Source organism: Haliotis asinina, chromosome 12 (assembly GCF_037392515.1).
Source record: "Haliotis asinina isolate JCU_RB_2024 chromosome 12, JCU_Hal_asi_v2, whole genome shotgun sequence".
Classification (NCBI taxonomy): Eukaryota; Metazoa; Mollusca; class Gastropoda; order Lepetellida; family Haliotidae; genus Haliotis; species Haliotis asinina.
Window position 1 is genome coordinate 7,953,573 of NC_090291.1, and position 15,294 is coordinate 7,968,866.

The 15,294-nt window shown below is 39.5% G+C and overlaps 1 protein-coding gene across 4 annotated transcripts; it reads right to left on the reverse strand.

The window, feature by feature from the left end:
- Positions 1 to 61: 61 nt before the first annotated feature.
- LOC137257858 (programmed cell death protein 6-like) lies at positions 62 to 14,798 on the reverse strand. Of its 4 annotated transcripts, none has more exons than XM_067795345.1 (7): positions 14,595 to 14,798; positions 10,496 to 10,557; positions 5,027 to 5,071; positions 4,570 to 4,728; positions 3,718 to 3,827; positions 2,375 to 2,510; positions 62 to 1,974 (listed from the first exon to the last, which is right to left on the reverse strand). In XM_067795345.1, exons 1-6 carry the CDS (start codon positions 14,684 to 14,686, stop codon positions 2,409 to 2,411), a joined length of 570 nt encoding a protein of 189 aa, XP_067651446.1. In that variant the 5' UTR covers positions 14,687 to 14,798; the 3' UTR covers positions 62 to 1,974; positions 2,375 to 2,408. The 4 variants fall into 4 exon arrangements, with proteins under 4 accessions (XP_067651446.1, XP_067651447.1, XP_067651443.1 ...); XM_067795346.1 differs by lacking the exon at positions 10,496 to 10,557 and adding an exon at positions 11,161 to 11,222 and having other exon boundaries at positions 14,595 to 14,786; XM_067795342.1 differs by having other exon boundaries at positions 62 to 2,510.
- Positions 14,799 to 15,294: the final 496 nt, after the last annotated feature.

Genomic DNA, 15,294 nt, shown 5'->3' on the forward strand with positions numbered 1-15,294 from the left:
GTCACTGCACATCAGAGAAGTCATTTATTTGGTCTCCTGTGGAATGAAAACAACTTGAAACTCAATGTAGAAAGATTTATTATAAAAAAGGAATAGTACCATTTTTCTCATGCTTTGGACATAATCTCTGCAAGATATTACTGGACATTCTCTTCTACACATCAGAGTTTCATAAATAATCACATGATACTCTACGCAAAGACAGATGACAGGCAGGTAAGGATCATTTTGATGGTTCCAAATTATGAATGTAAATCATTATAATTGTTGCTCCTATTCTACAGTGTGGAGTTTGATCCTGGACTGTAAGATACAAGCCACTACAATGTAGGATAATTCACCATTAACCACACATGCCGAATGGTCTGTGATCAGTGAGAACGGAATGGAATCATTCTGTGGTTCACCTGGGAACCAGCCTTGCTTATCACAAGGTGATGCTTACACACTTACGTCTGTTTTCACTACAGATCAAAGGAAAGTTTAGATATTTAATCCATGGGCACATCATGTTAATTTAGATGTTTAAAAGATCAACAATTTAAAACATCTGTCATTATAACTATATAAGTGATTTCTTCATGTTTTTTTTTTAAATCAAACTTGTCAAATAAATATAACTAAACTTTACTACAAAAGGACTCTTAACCTACAACAGATGAGCAGTACTTATTACCTGACTATATACACCTACAATTTCTGGATAAAATGTGACTGAAAAGAAAATTGTCCAGGTTCTATTTAATATTCATTTCAAGCCTTTTTTTCTTTCTACAAAAACTGCCATTGTAAAAAACCCTCTCACATCCCCTGCATAGGTTCATGAATACCTTACAAGCTCTGACAATATGAGCTAAATACCACAAAGCTTGAAAGTGTTCACAGAAGTACAGTTGGGTGTCTACCGTCTCCCCAATGACACTGCTGACAGTCCTTCATGATTAGGGTCTTCCTAAACACGCCAAGTACCTTGGTTGCTTGACTATAATATAATGGTCCAAATATATATTAATTTCAATAATCTGATTGTCTTATATTCTCAAAGTGCACGATGGTTAAGGAGTGTGTACTCCAAGTGTTTTGGAGTATCATGCTCATTTGAAGTGCCATCATGGAAGCAAAATAAGGAAATTTCTGTTTAGGGCCGTAGGTAACTCTTTTTAATAATAAATCAAATTGGAATATCAACATTAAAAGAGTGTTACGTCAATACTTAAAAGCAGAAAAGGTTATCTGCAAACAAATGCTTCAGTCATGCTGTTGCAATACCTCATTCCACCAAGTGATCTTGGGACTAACGTGATTATAACTCCCCTACTTATTCCTGAAGTTGTGCTATGATTGATCTCTGGCTCTGAAGACTGGGTGAAACCATCAGTATCTCCCATAATAACAGTGTATTGTAATACTAAAACAAAGAGTTAGGATCATCTTAACTCTCGTACCTTATCACTGACTTGCTCTGTCATAACAATCATACTTTAAACATTCACTTAGACTATCTTAGCGCATAGTTGACTCTATAGTCTCTGGCTGCTGCTAGATACATGCGAAGCAGATGAAACAAAAACAGTCCTGAGACATGGCTGTTTTCCAACACGAGTCCTATAAACATTTAAGCCACATATAACTACATTTTCACTACAGTCTTCATTAATGACAGCTATTCACAGTGACTGAGACAAGCTTAAAATATTGCATGAATTTCCCTACATTACCTAACTGACAAGACACAAGCAAAAGAGTGGTCCAGAAATAACCAGTCTGTGAAGACTTTCAAAATGAGGTGGAGATGTGAGCCAGCTTTGGCAGACTCTAAAGAAGAATGGTAGTGTGTGGATGGTACAGTTCCTCAGTGGAAGGGTACAAAAGGTACATCTTACGAATGGTAGTGTGTGGAAGATACAGCTCCAGAGTGGTAGTACATTGGAAGATAGCATGATGGATAGTAACTGTGTCAATCCAGCAGCATCCCTAGAGACAACAGAGGATAATATTAACATTTCCGTCTAGAAGAAATATTACAGAACAGACACGCTTTTCAGGACATGCAGTGACTGGGGCTTGTACAGCACTGCATCATGTTGGACCAACTAATTCACATATTTCAAGTATGTGGGCCATTGTAACCACAGTAACATTCAATGATGACATAATTACCAATCTCGCAATAACAGCTGACATCAACAAAACCCTTAAGAGTAGGACATCTACCTGTTACTTTTATAATATATTACTCTTTTTTTCAAAGATACGAATTAACAAATGTCAACAAAATCTTCCTCACAAAGTAATAACAGGTCACAGTTACATCCTCGTAAAACATGTAAACCACAAGTTATAAAATAACATTCTTGTGAGCAGTACGTCATACATGGAATCAATGTAGGCAGCATCAAATCTTCATGTTAACTCCGAAGACTGAAAACCAGCGTCAAAAACTGCTCATAAGTGATCCTTATCCACCCATCTTGATCTGTGTCATGGCCACGGAAAGCCCCAGTTAATGTCTGAAAAATCAAGTTGGCTATGTTTAAGATTATATAGAAAGAAGCGTTTGTGCCATTTATAGCCATATTTTAACTGAATGAAGGCTCACTGTAGGTCAATCAAACATAATGCTGGAACATGAACTAAATATACTCTTAAAAAAGAATAGGGGAACCTGAACTTTGAAGTCTGGTAGAAAGAAAATCCATTGAGGAACGTTACAATGACATTCATCTTGTGCATGCAGCATCATTTCACGTTATCACCACACGCAAACACAAAGCATGTGCACAACGTGGGCGCCTCCTACACATGCATGGGATGTCATTATGAATCTTGACATTTTTCAGACAGGTCGATAAATCACTGTAGACCATTTTTTTCGATAATTTTTTGCATCTGTGCATGGTCAGGGTTTTCAGGGTCAAATCACACACTATTGACTGAAAATTGTAAACCTGAAATTTTCATGTCATACTCCAGTCACCAAACAAGGGGGATAACCGAACAAACAGCTTTGCTTTGAGTGAAATCCATGACGTAATGCATTCTCAAACATCCATTATTAAACCGTTAAACATCTCCCAATTTCGACAATCATACATTGAAAGTACAGTTCCCCTATTTTTTTAAAGATTATATTTGCACCTCTGTGAGTGAGTGAGTGAGTGTAGTTTTACGTCGCACTTAGCAATATTCCAGCTATATGGCGACGGTCTGTAAATAATCGAGTCTGAACCAGACAATCCAGTGATCAACAACATGAGCATCGATCTGCGCAATGGGGAACCGATGACATGTGTCAACCAAGTCAGGGAGCCTGACCACCCGATCCCGTTAGTCGCCTCTTACGACAAGCATAGTCACCTTTTATGGCAAGCATGGGTTGCTGAAGGCCTATTCTACCCCGGGACCTTCACGGGTCTACACCTCTGTGAAGCCACTTGAAGTATCCTGAGACCACTTGCTCCACCTCAACCCCAGGACCTAGATTTTCAAAGCTCTCTTAGTGCTATGACAGTCGTAAGTTAATGTTAATGTATGACACTCAACGCTAAGACAGATTTGATAATCTAGGTCCAGTAACACAGCCATGATGTAGACTCAGCAAATTTATTGAGACCACAAACAAAGGTCACATTTATTACTGAACTGCCTTGAATAACCTAGAATCAGCAGCAATTGTCTGACAAGGCCAATAAGAAAATACAGTTTACCGACACCAACCTGCAGTACCACACAACACTGGATGAAGTCATCAAACGCCACTGTGCCACGCCCTTGACGGTCAAACTTCTTCACCAAAATGTCATAGAAACGATCTGATAGTCGATAACCTTTAAAGAAACACAACATTTGTTAGGTGGACAAGTTGAAAGATATTTGAATCATATTTGTACTGAGATCTGCATTATATTTCAAAACAGTATAGATGGCCAGAATTCTAAAACTGAATCCTGTCAGAAGAGATTTCCAGTCTTCCATTTCAATTTAGAAATATGAGCAGTGGAAACTGGACATGCTGTGATCAGTGTGTATCCCAGTGGAACATAAGACAATATGATAAGAGTCTGAAGTGAAGCAGGATCAGCTTCATGGAGCCTGCCCTCCACAATGGTTCAGCTGCATCTCAACTGTCCTGGGAACAATTACATTCATCAGCCTGTTCACCTAGTAATATGAAACATTCAGGTTTATAAGTGTCTGTCTCCCTCCATTACATGATGCAATGAGGCCAACGTTAAAGAGCATGCTCACCAGTGACATTAGGACAACTGATCTCGGTTGAGGTGTACGTACATCCTGGCTGGGCTTTCTTACCATAACTCTCTGTCTCCCTCCATTACATGATGCAATGAGGGCAGTGTTAAAGTGTGTCCTGCTCACCAGTGACATTATCACAATTGACGTCAGTTGATGGGTACATACATCCTGGCTAGGCTTTCTTACCATAACTCTCTGTCTCCCTCCATTACATGATGCAATGAGGGCAGTGTTAAAGTGTGTCCTGCTCACCAGTGACATTATCACAATTGACGTCAGTTGATGTGTACATACATCCTGGCTAGGCCTTCTTACCAAAACTGGTCAATGCTGTCTTCAACTCATTCTTGTCGATGGAACCAGAGTTATCCCTGTCGTAACTACGGAAACAGTTCTGCCAGTCTGTGACATATTTCCATAGCGATGTAAATTCCTGGAAGTTTATTGTCCCAGAGTTGTCTCTGTCAAACATTCCTGCAACATAGAGTACATGTATGACCTTATATGGAGACCCATTATCATATATGACATCACTCATGTTATGCTTGATGCATGCTGTTGTATCCCAATCATCAACAGACTGACACCATGTAATAGAATATTGCTGAGTGTCGTGTTAAACAACAAAGTTTCTCACAATCATCTACAGACTGACACCATGTAATAGAATATCGCTGAGTGTCTTGTTAAACAACAAAGTTTCTCAAAATCATCTACAGACTGACACCATGTAAGGGAATATTGCTGGGTGCAGTGTATTAAAATTTCTCACCAATCATCAGCCGCACTGTCTCAGGGTTGAATGGAGTCCAGGTTCCTGCAAAACAGAAGCATCAGACAATCAGGAACAGATCTGCTGTCAACCATGTACTGTCTGAACAGATCTGCTGTCAACCATATACTATCTGAACAGATCCGCTGTCAGCCATATACTATCTGAACCGATCTACTGTCAGCCATATACTATCTCAACAGATCTACTGACAACCATATACTATCTGAACAGATCTACTGTCAACCATATACTATCTGAACAGATCTACTGTCAACCATATACTATCTGAACAGATCTACTGTCAACCATATACTATCTGAACAGAGCTGCTGTTAATCATATACTATCTGAACAGATCTACTGTCAACCATATACTATCTGAACAGATCTACTGTCAACCATATACTATCTGAACAGATCTACTGTCAGCCATATACTATCTGAACAGTGCTGCTGTTAATCGTATACTATACATATGGAAATTAATTAAGCAACACCAAATTCAAAGACACATAAAAACTTAACAAAGTTTAACGAAGTAATTTTGATGATTGATTATTCAATTTTGATGTATTGACATACAGCATGAGCTTTTCATGGGTTGATATGACGCGCGTGAAGCTTGCACAGCGCACGTGCATTGCTTTAACCTCAACTTTCGAAAAATGCACTTTTTCCCTGGGGTGTTTACAAGCGCAGGTTGTCGATTGCATTCGGTTTTTCATTCATTTCAATGTCATGGCACGTAGGAAATTATCAGAGGCCACTCGTTGGCAAATAATCGGCATGAGGAATGCTGGTATGTCTCTAAGACAAATCGGGACTCAAATCGGACGACATCATTCCATAATTTCAAAACTTTTGAAAAAATACCGGGCCACTAATGAAGTTAAAGACCTGCCTAGACCAGGAAGACCCAGGAAGACCACAGTCCGGGAGGACAGAGCTTTACTGAGACTTGTACGGCGCAGGTCCTTCGACTCGAGCTCTCGGTTGAGACAGGAGTGGCTTCCAGGGAGACCCATCTCGAACAGGACTGTTCGGAATCGTCTGAAAGCTGCAGGATACCGGGCAAGGAGGCCAATCAAGCGACCCAGACTGTCTCCAGCCCATAAGGCAGCCCGACTGGCCTGGTGTAATGACCGTTTGCACTGGAACATTGCCTCTTGGAGGAAGGTCCATTTCTCAGATGAGAGCCGGTTCTTGCTGCACATGGTGGACGGTCGTACTCGGGTCTGGAGGCAGAGGAACACAGCAATGGCTCCACGGAACATCCAGGAGACTGTGGCCTTTGGGGGAGGTTCCGTTATGGTATGGGGGTGCATTTCCATGAACTGCAAGTTGGATATCATTACCATCCGTGGCAACCTTAACGGTGTTCGTTACCAACAGGAGGTTCTTGACAGGGCTGTGGTACCTCATTTTGAGAACCATCCTCTGGCAACGAGACCCATATTTATGGACGACAATGCTAGACCTCACAGGGCGCATGCTGTAAATGATTTTTTGCGGCAAAATGCAATTGACAGAATTCCATGGCCTGCCATGAGCCCTGACCTCAACCCCATTGAACATTTGTGGGACTTTATTGGCCGTCGTGTGAGGCAGAGAGACCCACCAGTCCATAATCTCAACGAATTGACGGCTGCCCTGCATGAGGAGTGGAACAGGATCCCCCAGAATCAGATCCGGAGACTCATCCAAGGAATGAGGAGGCGTCTGGAATCGGTGGTGCGTGCGCAGGGAGGACACACTAGATATTGATGAAAGTCGGTGTGCAGACTCTCAGATGACTGTTCTTTCTTTCCATGTGACATTTGTGTTAATACACCTGACAACAACGTCTGTGGATGAATAGTAAATTGTGTCCATTTTTTCATGAATTTAAGACAGTTTTAAGAATTTGGATTTCGTTGCAATAAAGCAAAGTCTTGATACTTTTTCCCTTTAAGTTGTTTGTCAGAGATCGTCTGTTGAATAAAAAAGTGTCAAACTATATCAACCCGGCATATTTTGATTGTCAGAACACTTCAAAGTTGCTCCAATAGAAAAAATTGGGGTGTTGCTTGATTAATTTCCAGGTGTATATCTGAACAGAGCTGCTGTCAACCATATACTATCTCAACAGATCTACTGTCAACCATATACTATCTGAACAGATCTACTGTCAGCCATATACTATCTGAACAGATCTACTGTCAACCATATACTATCTGAACAGATCTACTGTCAGCCATATACTATCTGAACAGAGCTGCTGTCAACCATATACTATCTGAACAGATCTACTGTCAACCATATACTATCTGAACAGATCTACTGTCAGCCATATACTATCTGAACAGATCTACTGTCAGCCATACACTATCTGAACAGATCTACTGTCAACCATATACTATCTGAACAGATCTACTGTCAACCATATACTATCTGAACAGATCTACTGTCAACCATATACTATCTGTCAACCATATACTATCTGAACAGATCTACTGTCAACCATATACTATCTGAACAGATCTACTGTCAACCATATACTATCTGAACAGATCTACTGTCAACCATATACTATCTGAACAGATCTACTGTCAACCATATACTATCTGAACAGATCTACTGTCAGCCATATACTATCTCAACAGATCTACTGTCAGCCATATACTATCTGAAAAGATCTACTGTCAACCATATACTATCTGAACAGATCTGCTGTCAGCCATATGCTATCTGAACAGATCTACTGTCAACCATATACTATCTGAACAGATCTACTGTCAACCATATACTATCTGAACAGATCTACTGTCAACCATATACTATCTGAACAGATCTACTGTCAACCATATACTATCTGAACAGATCTACTGTCAACCATATACTATCTGAACAGATCTACTATCAACCATATACTATCTGAACAGATCTACTGTCAGCCATATACTATCTCAACAGATCTACTGTCAGCCATATACTATCTGAAAAGATCTACTGTCAACCATATACTATCTGAACAGATCTGCTGTCAGCCATATGCTATCTGAACAGATCTACTGTCAACCATATACTATCTGAACAGATCTACTGTCAACCATATACTATCTGAACAGATCTACTGTCAACCATATACTATCTGAACAGATCTACTGTCAACCATATACTATCTGAACAGATCTCCTGTCAACCATATACTATCTGAACAGATCTCCTGTCAACCATATACTATCTGAACAGATCTACTGTCAACCATATACTATCTGAACAGATCTACTGTCAGCCATATACTATCTGAACAGATCTACTGTCAACCATATACTATCTGAACAGATCTACTGTCAACCATATACTATCTGAACAGAGCTGCTGTTAACCATGTATTGTCTGAGGAGCAGGCGGCAGTGGGAGGGGCACGAGAGAGGAAAAGTAGGGAGAGAGAAAAGGTGAGGGAGGGACATACATATGTAGTGCTACAGGATGCCAGAGAATATTGGTGTCTTTTCACAAGTGGATACTCTTGTGGGAACAGTAACCACACATTGACAAATCCTGTTGAATGCCTTCAGTTATTTTGTGAGCTAAAGCTACATTCTATACACTGAAGTGAGTGAAGCCAATGTAACCAGGCTGACTACAAGAAGGACTGATGTTAACAATAACAAATCACCATACAGGTCATCAACTCCCTTGTCAATTGTATGTGTTAATAAAGATTAGTCAAGGAAGCGATGAGGATCCATGGGCATTGTAGAAAAGATCATGCAGTTGTTTGCAAAACATCTAACCTATGACTCATCACCACTGACAAAACAGTAAGGAAAAGAGGTATGCTTTATCCTACATTGTGATTTATCCTATATCATTATGCTATCAGGACAAGGTGTGTTTTATCCTACATCATAATGCCACTGGGACAGGGAGGTAGGCATTATCCTACATCTTGCTTTACATATATCCTCTCATATCATTGAGACAAAGAGGTGTGCTTTATCCTACATCATCACACCATCAAGACAAGGAAGTATACTTTATCCTACATCATGCTTTATCCTACATCATATTATCATCTAAACAAAGAGGTGTGCTTTATCCTACATCACATCACCATAAAGTAGGTATACTTCATCCTCCATCATATCATCATTGGGACAAGGAGGTATACTTTATCCTACATCATATCATCATAGAGACAAGGAGGTATATTTTATCCTACATCATATCATCATAGAGACAAGGAGGTATATTTTATCCTACATCATATCATCATTGGGACAAGGAGGTATACTTTATCCTACATAATATCATCATAGAGAAAAGGAGGTATATTTTATCCTACATCGTATCATCATTGGGACAAGAAGGTATACTTTATCCTTCACCATATTGCCAGTGGGACAAGGAGGTATGATTATCTACATCATGCTTTATTATACATGTTACCACGAAAACAAACAGGTATGCTTTATCCTACATTATATAACCATTGGGATAAGGAAGTACCCTTTATCCTACATCGTAACACCAATGGGACACGGAGGTATGCGTTATCCTTCATTGTACTGACAGTGGGACAAGGAGGTCTGCTTTATCTACACCTTACCACCTGTGGGACAAGGTCCTGTTAGGATCACGACAGGGTTAAAACCACAACACAACCAGACACATTCTACCCACTAAACCACCAAGGCAATGCCTTGTACTTTGCAGTTTAACATCCAATCCAGCAAAGTACACATGGCAATAGACGTATGCAGATGAATATCCCAGTGTTGCATCATTTTTGTTTCGGGAAAGATCTGTGTCAGTGAAATGAATATTTTGTACGTCCCTCCGATCCCTAAATAGTTGCCACTGTCTGATTGGCTAAATCATATTTAAAACAGTCTCGCGTTTGACTGGAAAGTCGTAAGTCGCTCAATGGTTACCTAATGCGACCTTCTACTAGGGTTTGTTAGACTCAGTGGTGGAGTGTAATGAGACTAACTAAGTTTAGACTGAGTGTTGCATATGAGTTGAGTGTGATGTTTTTACTTAATATTCCAACAATATATGGCTGATGGAGACCAAAAATGGACCCATTTCAGGCTGGAGACAAATTGCCTCCCAAAATGCTGACAAATTTTCATTGACTGAGTTATCCAAGCAGCGAACAGTGAATAGGATTTTATTTTTTGCGTCCCTTAGCAATGCACTTCCAAGACAACATGGAACACCAAGAATATGCATCAAACACTGCAGCCATACTGTGAACTGAACCCAAGGCTTCACTCCTTCAGAATACACACCCAGCCTAGCAATGAGAGAAATATGTAAACAAAATACACAAAATCCTGAAAATGTCTACAAGCAATACAACTTACTGTGAAGCACACAATCCTTAGTCATAACAAAACTTTCACTGACACATACACAGAAGGAAGGAAGGAAGGCTGTACATGTGGTATAGACAGAGTAGCACCCCAACACCCTTACCATTGGATAAGGCCACTCCCAGTTCCTCGCCAGAGATGGAGCCACTGCGATCCTTGTCGATCCTGGACAACAGGAAGTAGACATCAGGTGCTACGCTACTAGCCACTACATGCTGCTGTCTACCTGACAGGAGGGGCAGGGACGGGGCTGGGGGCTGGGGGCTGGGGGAAAGGTCATGCTGTGTGAAAGGGCCATACTGACATACACACATAGTCACATGCAACATGCTTCTATTTCCCCATGAACAGTAATCAGCTTCATACATTGCACTGTTAGATTGTACAGCAGCTTGTAGGTTGTGTTACTATATCCTTTCAAACAGTGCATCCATTTAGTACAAGAGTTACCATGGTTGCCATGGTTACATGCACATGGACAGCACCTACTATGTTCAACATAAATCTTTAGATATTTATTTGACAGGTTTTTTCCATGATTATTATGTGACTAGTTCACAATGCTTTTTCACTAGTGAAATTATTTGTCTGAAAACAAATCATGTTACTGTTAGCAAAAGAAAATGTCTCAAAACATAAGCACTGCAAGTACAACAATACAAGTATGTGTAACAACAGCATTGTGTTAGTTGGTCACGAGGGAAATACAAGCATGCTCCTTGGTGACATGACTTGCAATCAGTATTGGCAGCATGACCGAAAGCTTACCATTGGACAAAGCCTCTCCAAGTTCCTTCGCCGATATCTGCTGACTTCGGTCTTTATCCACTCTAGAAAAGCCAGGTACATCGTCATCATGATCAACAGTTACCATGGTTACTATGGCCTAAGAATTTCTTAGAATGGGCAGCAAGGATTTACATTTATAGATTCAGGAGGAAAACTCCAGCAGTACTGAAATATGTCTAGTTAGTCAGTGAGTGTTCAGCAGTGCTGTCACCCCATGTCCGCTTTACTCTGGAGACAAGCTTCAAGTAATGCATGACAAAGAGTGTAAGACATTTCCTACTGAGCTGGAAGAGAAAGCCACAGGTATGGTTCTATCAGCCAATTATTACTGAACAACTTTGTGATCTGAACCTTCCTTTGATGCCTGAGCCTCCTGTCAGTCGTCATATGTTTAGTAAGCATGGTGAGTGAGTGAGTGAGTGAGTTTGGTTTTACGCCGCTTTTAGCAATATTCCAGCGATATCACGGCGGGGGACACCAGAAAATGGGCCTCACACATTGTACCCATGTGGGGAATCGAACCCGGGTCTTCGGCGTGACGAGCGAACGCTTTAACCACTAGGCTACCCCACCGCCCCAGTAAGCATGGTAACAGTTTGGGTGGTAGATGAAATTTGATACATCACTCCTTTGATGACAATGAATGACAAGATCACCATACTCTAGAGGATATGCTCATGCATGGAGTGAGTGAGTATTTTTTTCCCACATTTTTTGTACAGGATATGAGGAGATGCAAGGAGTACATGAATACGTTTGTGTTAATGATCATTCATGTTATGGACATATATGGTACTGTTTTGGTTTGGTATATGAGATATGATCATAATGCAGAAAATTGACAAGAGCCAAAGCTTACACTGTTTAATAACACACACAAAAAAAAACAAAAACAAAAGGAAAACCCACGATCTTTGATACTTTGAATGAACTGAACTGTCATTTTAGGACAAGATAGATATGACAGTATGAAAACTAAAAATACTGAATTATCAGATTGCACAACAGTATAGAAAACTGAATACAGTGGTATAGTATTTCGCCCATAATAATGTATCAATGAAAGATACTGATAATGAAATTCTTGACACTGATGTATTGAAAATGTTTTGCTACTGATACTACAATAACAGAAATGACTGAATATTTATACTTATATGATAATTTATAGATGTGTACATGTTTATTATGAATGGAATGAAATTACATGCAGTCTGAACATGTAATCACAGTAATGGATCAGCCAACTTAAAATTTGACACCAATGTATTAAGTGCAGCTCTACTTTATGATCAATATATTTCACTTACGGAATGGTTAATTTTACAAATAATGGATTCATTGTGATATTGCGACGTCATACGTTTCTGATCACTATATGTTTTCGATGGCCATTAAGAATCCCATTTATAGCGCAATAAAGTGGGGAAAATCCATGAGAAGCAGCCTGCATGTCCACAACACAATCCCCGCTATTGGTGGGACATCAGTATACTCATCCTCGATATCTCCAGGGTATACGTTCCGATAAGTCTCCACTATACCCTGGACGCATCTACAGCTCTGCCCGATAAATTTATTATCTCCCTTTGTTGGCTCCGCCTTCTCACAGTAGCCAATCAGCTAGGCCGCCGTTATAACCGAGCTTGCCAGTGTCAACAAAGGTAGCGGTCGCAACTGAGAAGATTTGCTCGCAGTCCGTCCCAGATTTTAGGGAAATCATACAAACACATTGACAGGTCCGAACCTTTAAAACAACATATGCAAGAACGCCTTCTACCTCTTCCAGAGAACATCTGCATGGTTTCTGTTGCCAAGTATAATCGGTTAGATAATTAAAAAAACGAAAGTGAGTTGTGATTGGTTCGCTCAACTTCCCAGCGTAGACACCTGATTGGATCAAAAGACAGTCAAGGGAGGTAATAAATTTATTGGGCAGAGCCGTAGATGCGTCCAGGGTATAGTGGAGACTTATCGGAACGTATACCCTGGAAATATCGAGGATGCAGTATACTATGAATAAAAGTTTCATGATTCAACAACCATAAAAACTCAATGAACGATTAATTTTAACTCAGGAATCATTAATACAATATCTACCTCATAATCAAATGCATAAATCTTTACTCCAAAGGTGCCATTAATGTTTCGCCTACTTAGTTTACATACTACCATGTAATATCATGCTACTGGTCATGTAACAACCATTGATTTATTTTTATGGCACCGCCAAAATCGCAAAATTTGATTGCATAAAATCAGTAATGAATTGCAAAATTCATTTCCAAACAGACACTAACACTGTTTAAATTATTTTGTTTATACAAGGCTATCAACACAAAAAAAGGTCATTTACCATGAGTGTAATTATGAGGCTCTAGATATTGATGATGCGTCTGTAGTTGGATGGGGAATGCTAGGGCTTTCCATCTCATATGGAACTCACCATGTTAAATTGACATGCGAAATCTACTTATATGCAGGTGTTTTGTTCCCGGTTAAAGTTAAAAGTGTTTTTTGAGCAAATTAGAAAGGGAAATTCTTTATTGTCTCTGCAATTTGAAATGTCTGACTGTATAGTGCAAGTTTTAGATACAATGGGCATCCCAACATTGCTAAAAATATTCAGCCAACGAAAGGATCGAAAACATACGATTCTTGCCCAGCAAAACTTTGAGATTGCTTCGACATCAGTGGCGGATTAACGATAGAAAATGCATAATATGCATGGGAATATAACACTTTATGAAAAAAACTTCATCTTGTTGGAAGGTACACTGAACGGGAACAGGTCAAAATGGCCACATGACAAAATGGCCACAATGACCCTAGTCAAAATGGCCACACGAAAAAGTCAAAATGGCCACAACCCCTAGTCAAAAATGGCCATAGAAAAAGGTCAAAATGGCCATACATTATTTTCTTATTTTTCAATACTCATGTCATTTGTATTTTCTGATATCAAAGTGTAAAAATGACAAAAGAAGTTCTGTCACACAAAACTATGTGTTTATTATTGAGGTACTTTCCTAATTAATACTTTCAGACTAAAATGGAAGAAACGTTCACCCTTCTCAAGACCGGCTCACAGACGGGAATCCTCTACACTATTATTGAGGTACTTTCCTAAATGATGCTTAGAGACTTAAGTGGAAGAAAAGTTTACCCATCTCGAGACCGGCTCACAGTAGGGAAACCTCTACTGATGGAGTCTTGTGGATAAACCTACGTCCAAAAGGTATTTCCCCTGCTCTCAAATACATGAAATAATATATATCATCTAGTAAATAATGATTTGATATAATGACAGGTAACCAGTGTGTGGTTTAAGACATAAAGTTGAGGAAATTACGGAACAATTGAAGTTTGTATTCTGAGACTTTATCTCAAACAAAATATCTCAGCAAACTGACCTTTGAAATACACTCATCAACCAGTTTTGGTCAGGCATGCCTGGCGGAGCTGGTGGACGATATTGTTGTTGCTGCTGACCGTAGTACGCCATCACGATGAAATGTTGCAATATTCAATGTGATGAGTTAAATGTGAAGATGTCGAAATCTTCTACTGCTGACGAGTATTCGCGCACTTCCTGCTCTGTGTGACTGGCTCGCACTGAAGGAAACCGCGGTCTCGAACTTTATTAAGATTATACACAGTAATGACAACTTTCCAATACTGATATGTAACTTTCATTTTCTTCTCTCAGTGTTTTTTCAGTTATAATTTGCAAAATATTTCAATGATATCGTTTACAAAAAATACTTAATTGGGTTCTTATAAAACATAGATTTCGAACCGAAATATCGATATATGATTTTGTTAACGCACCAACTCAACCATGCACAAATATTTGCTCTCATTATGGAACTAAAGGTCATTTTGACAGATTAATATCGGGTAGGTAATGAGATAGGGAACAGGTCAAAAGGACCAAAGCTGGAAAAGTAAAAAAGGGCCAAGGGAAAGGCCATAGATCAAAGATAAAGGGGCTAAACCTTTAGCAAATATTTAAACTCATGAGAAATTCATTTGAAAACTGCATTGTAGATATGGTTCATAGCGAACTGTTTAAAGAGTCATGATATTGGATCGTCTCTGTGTCACTGTGTC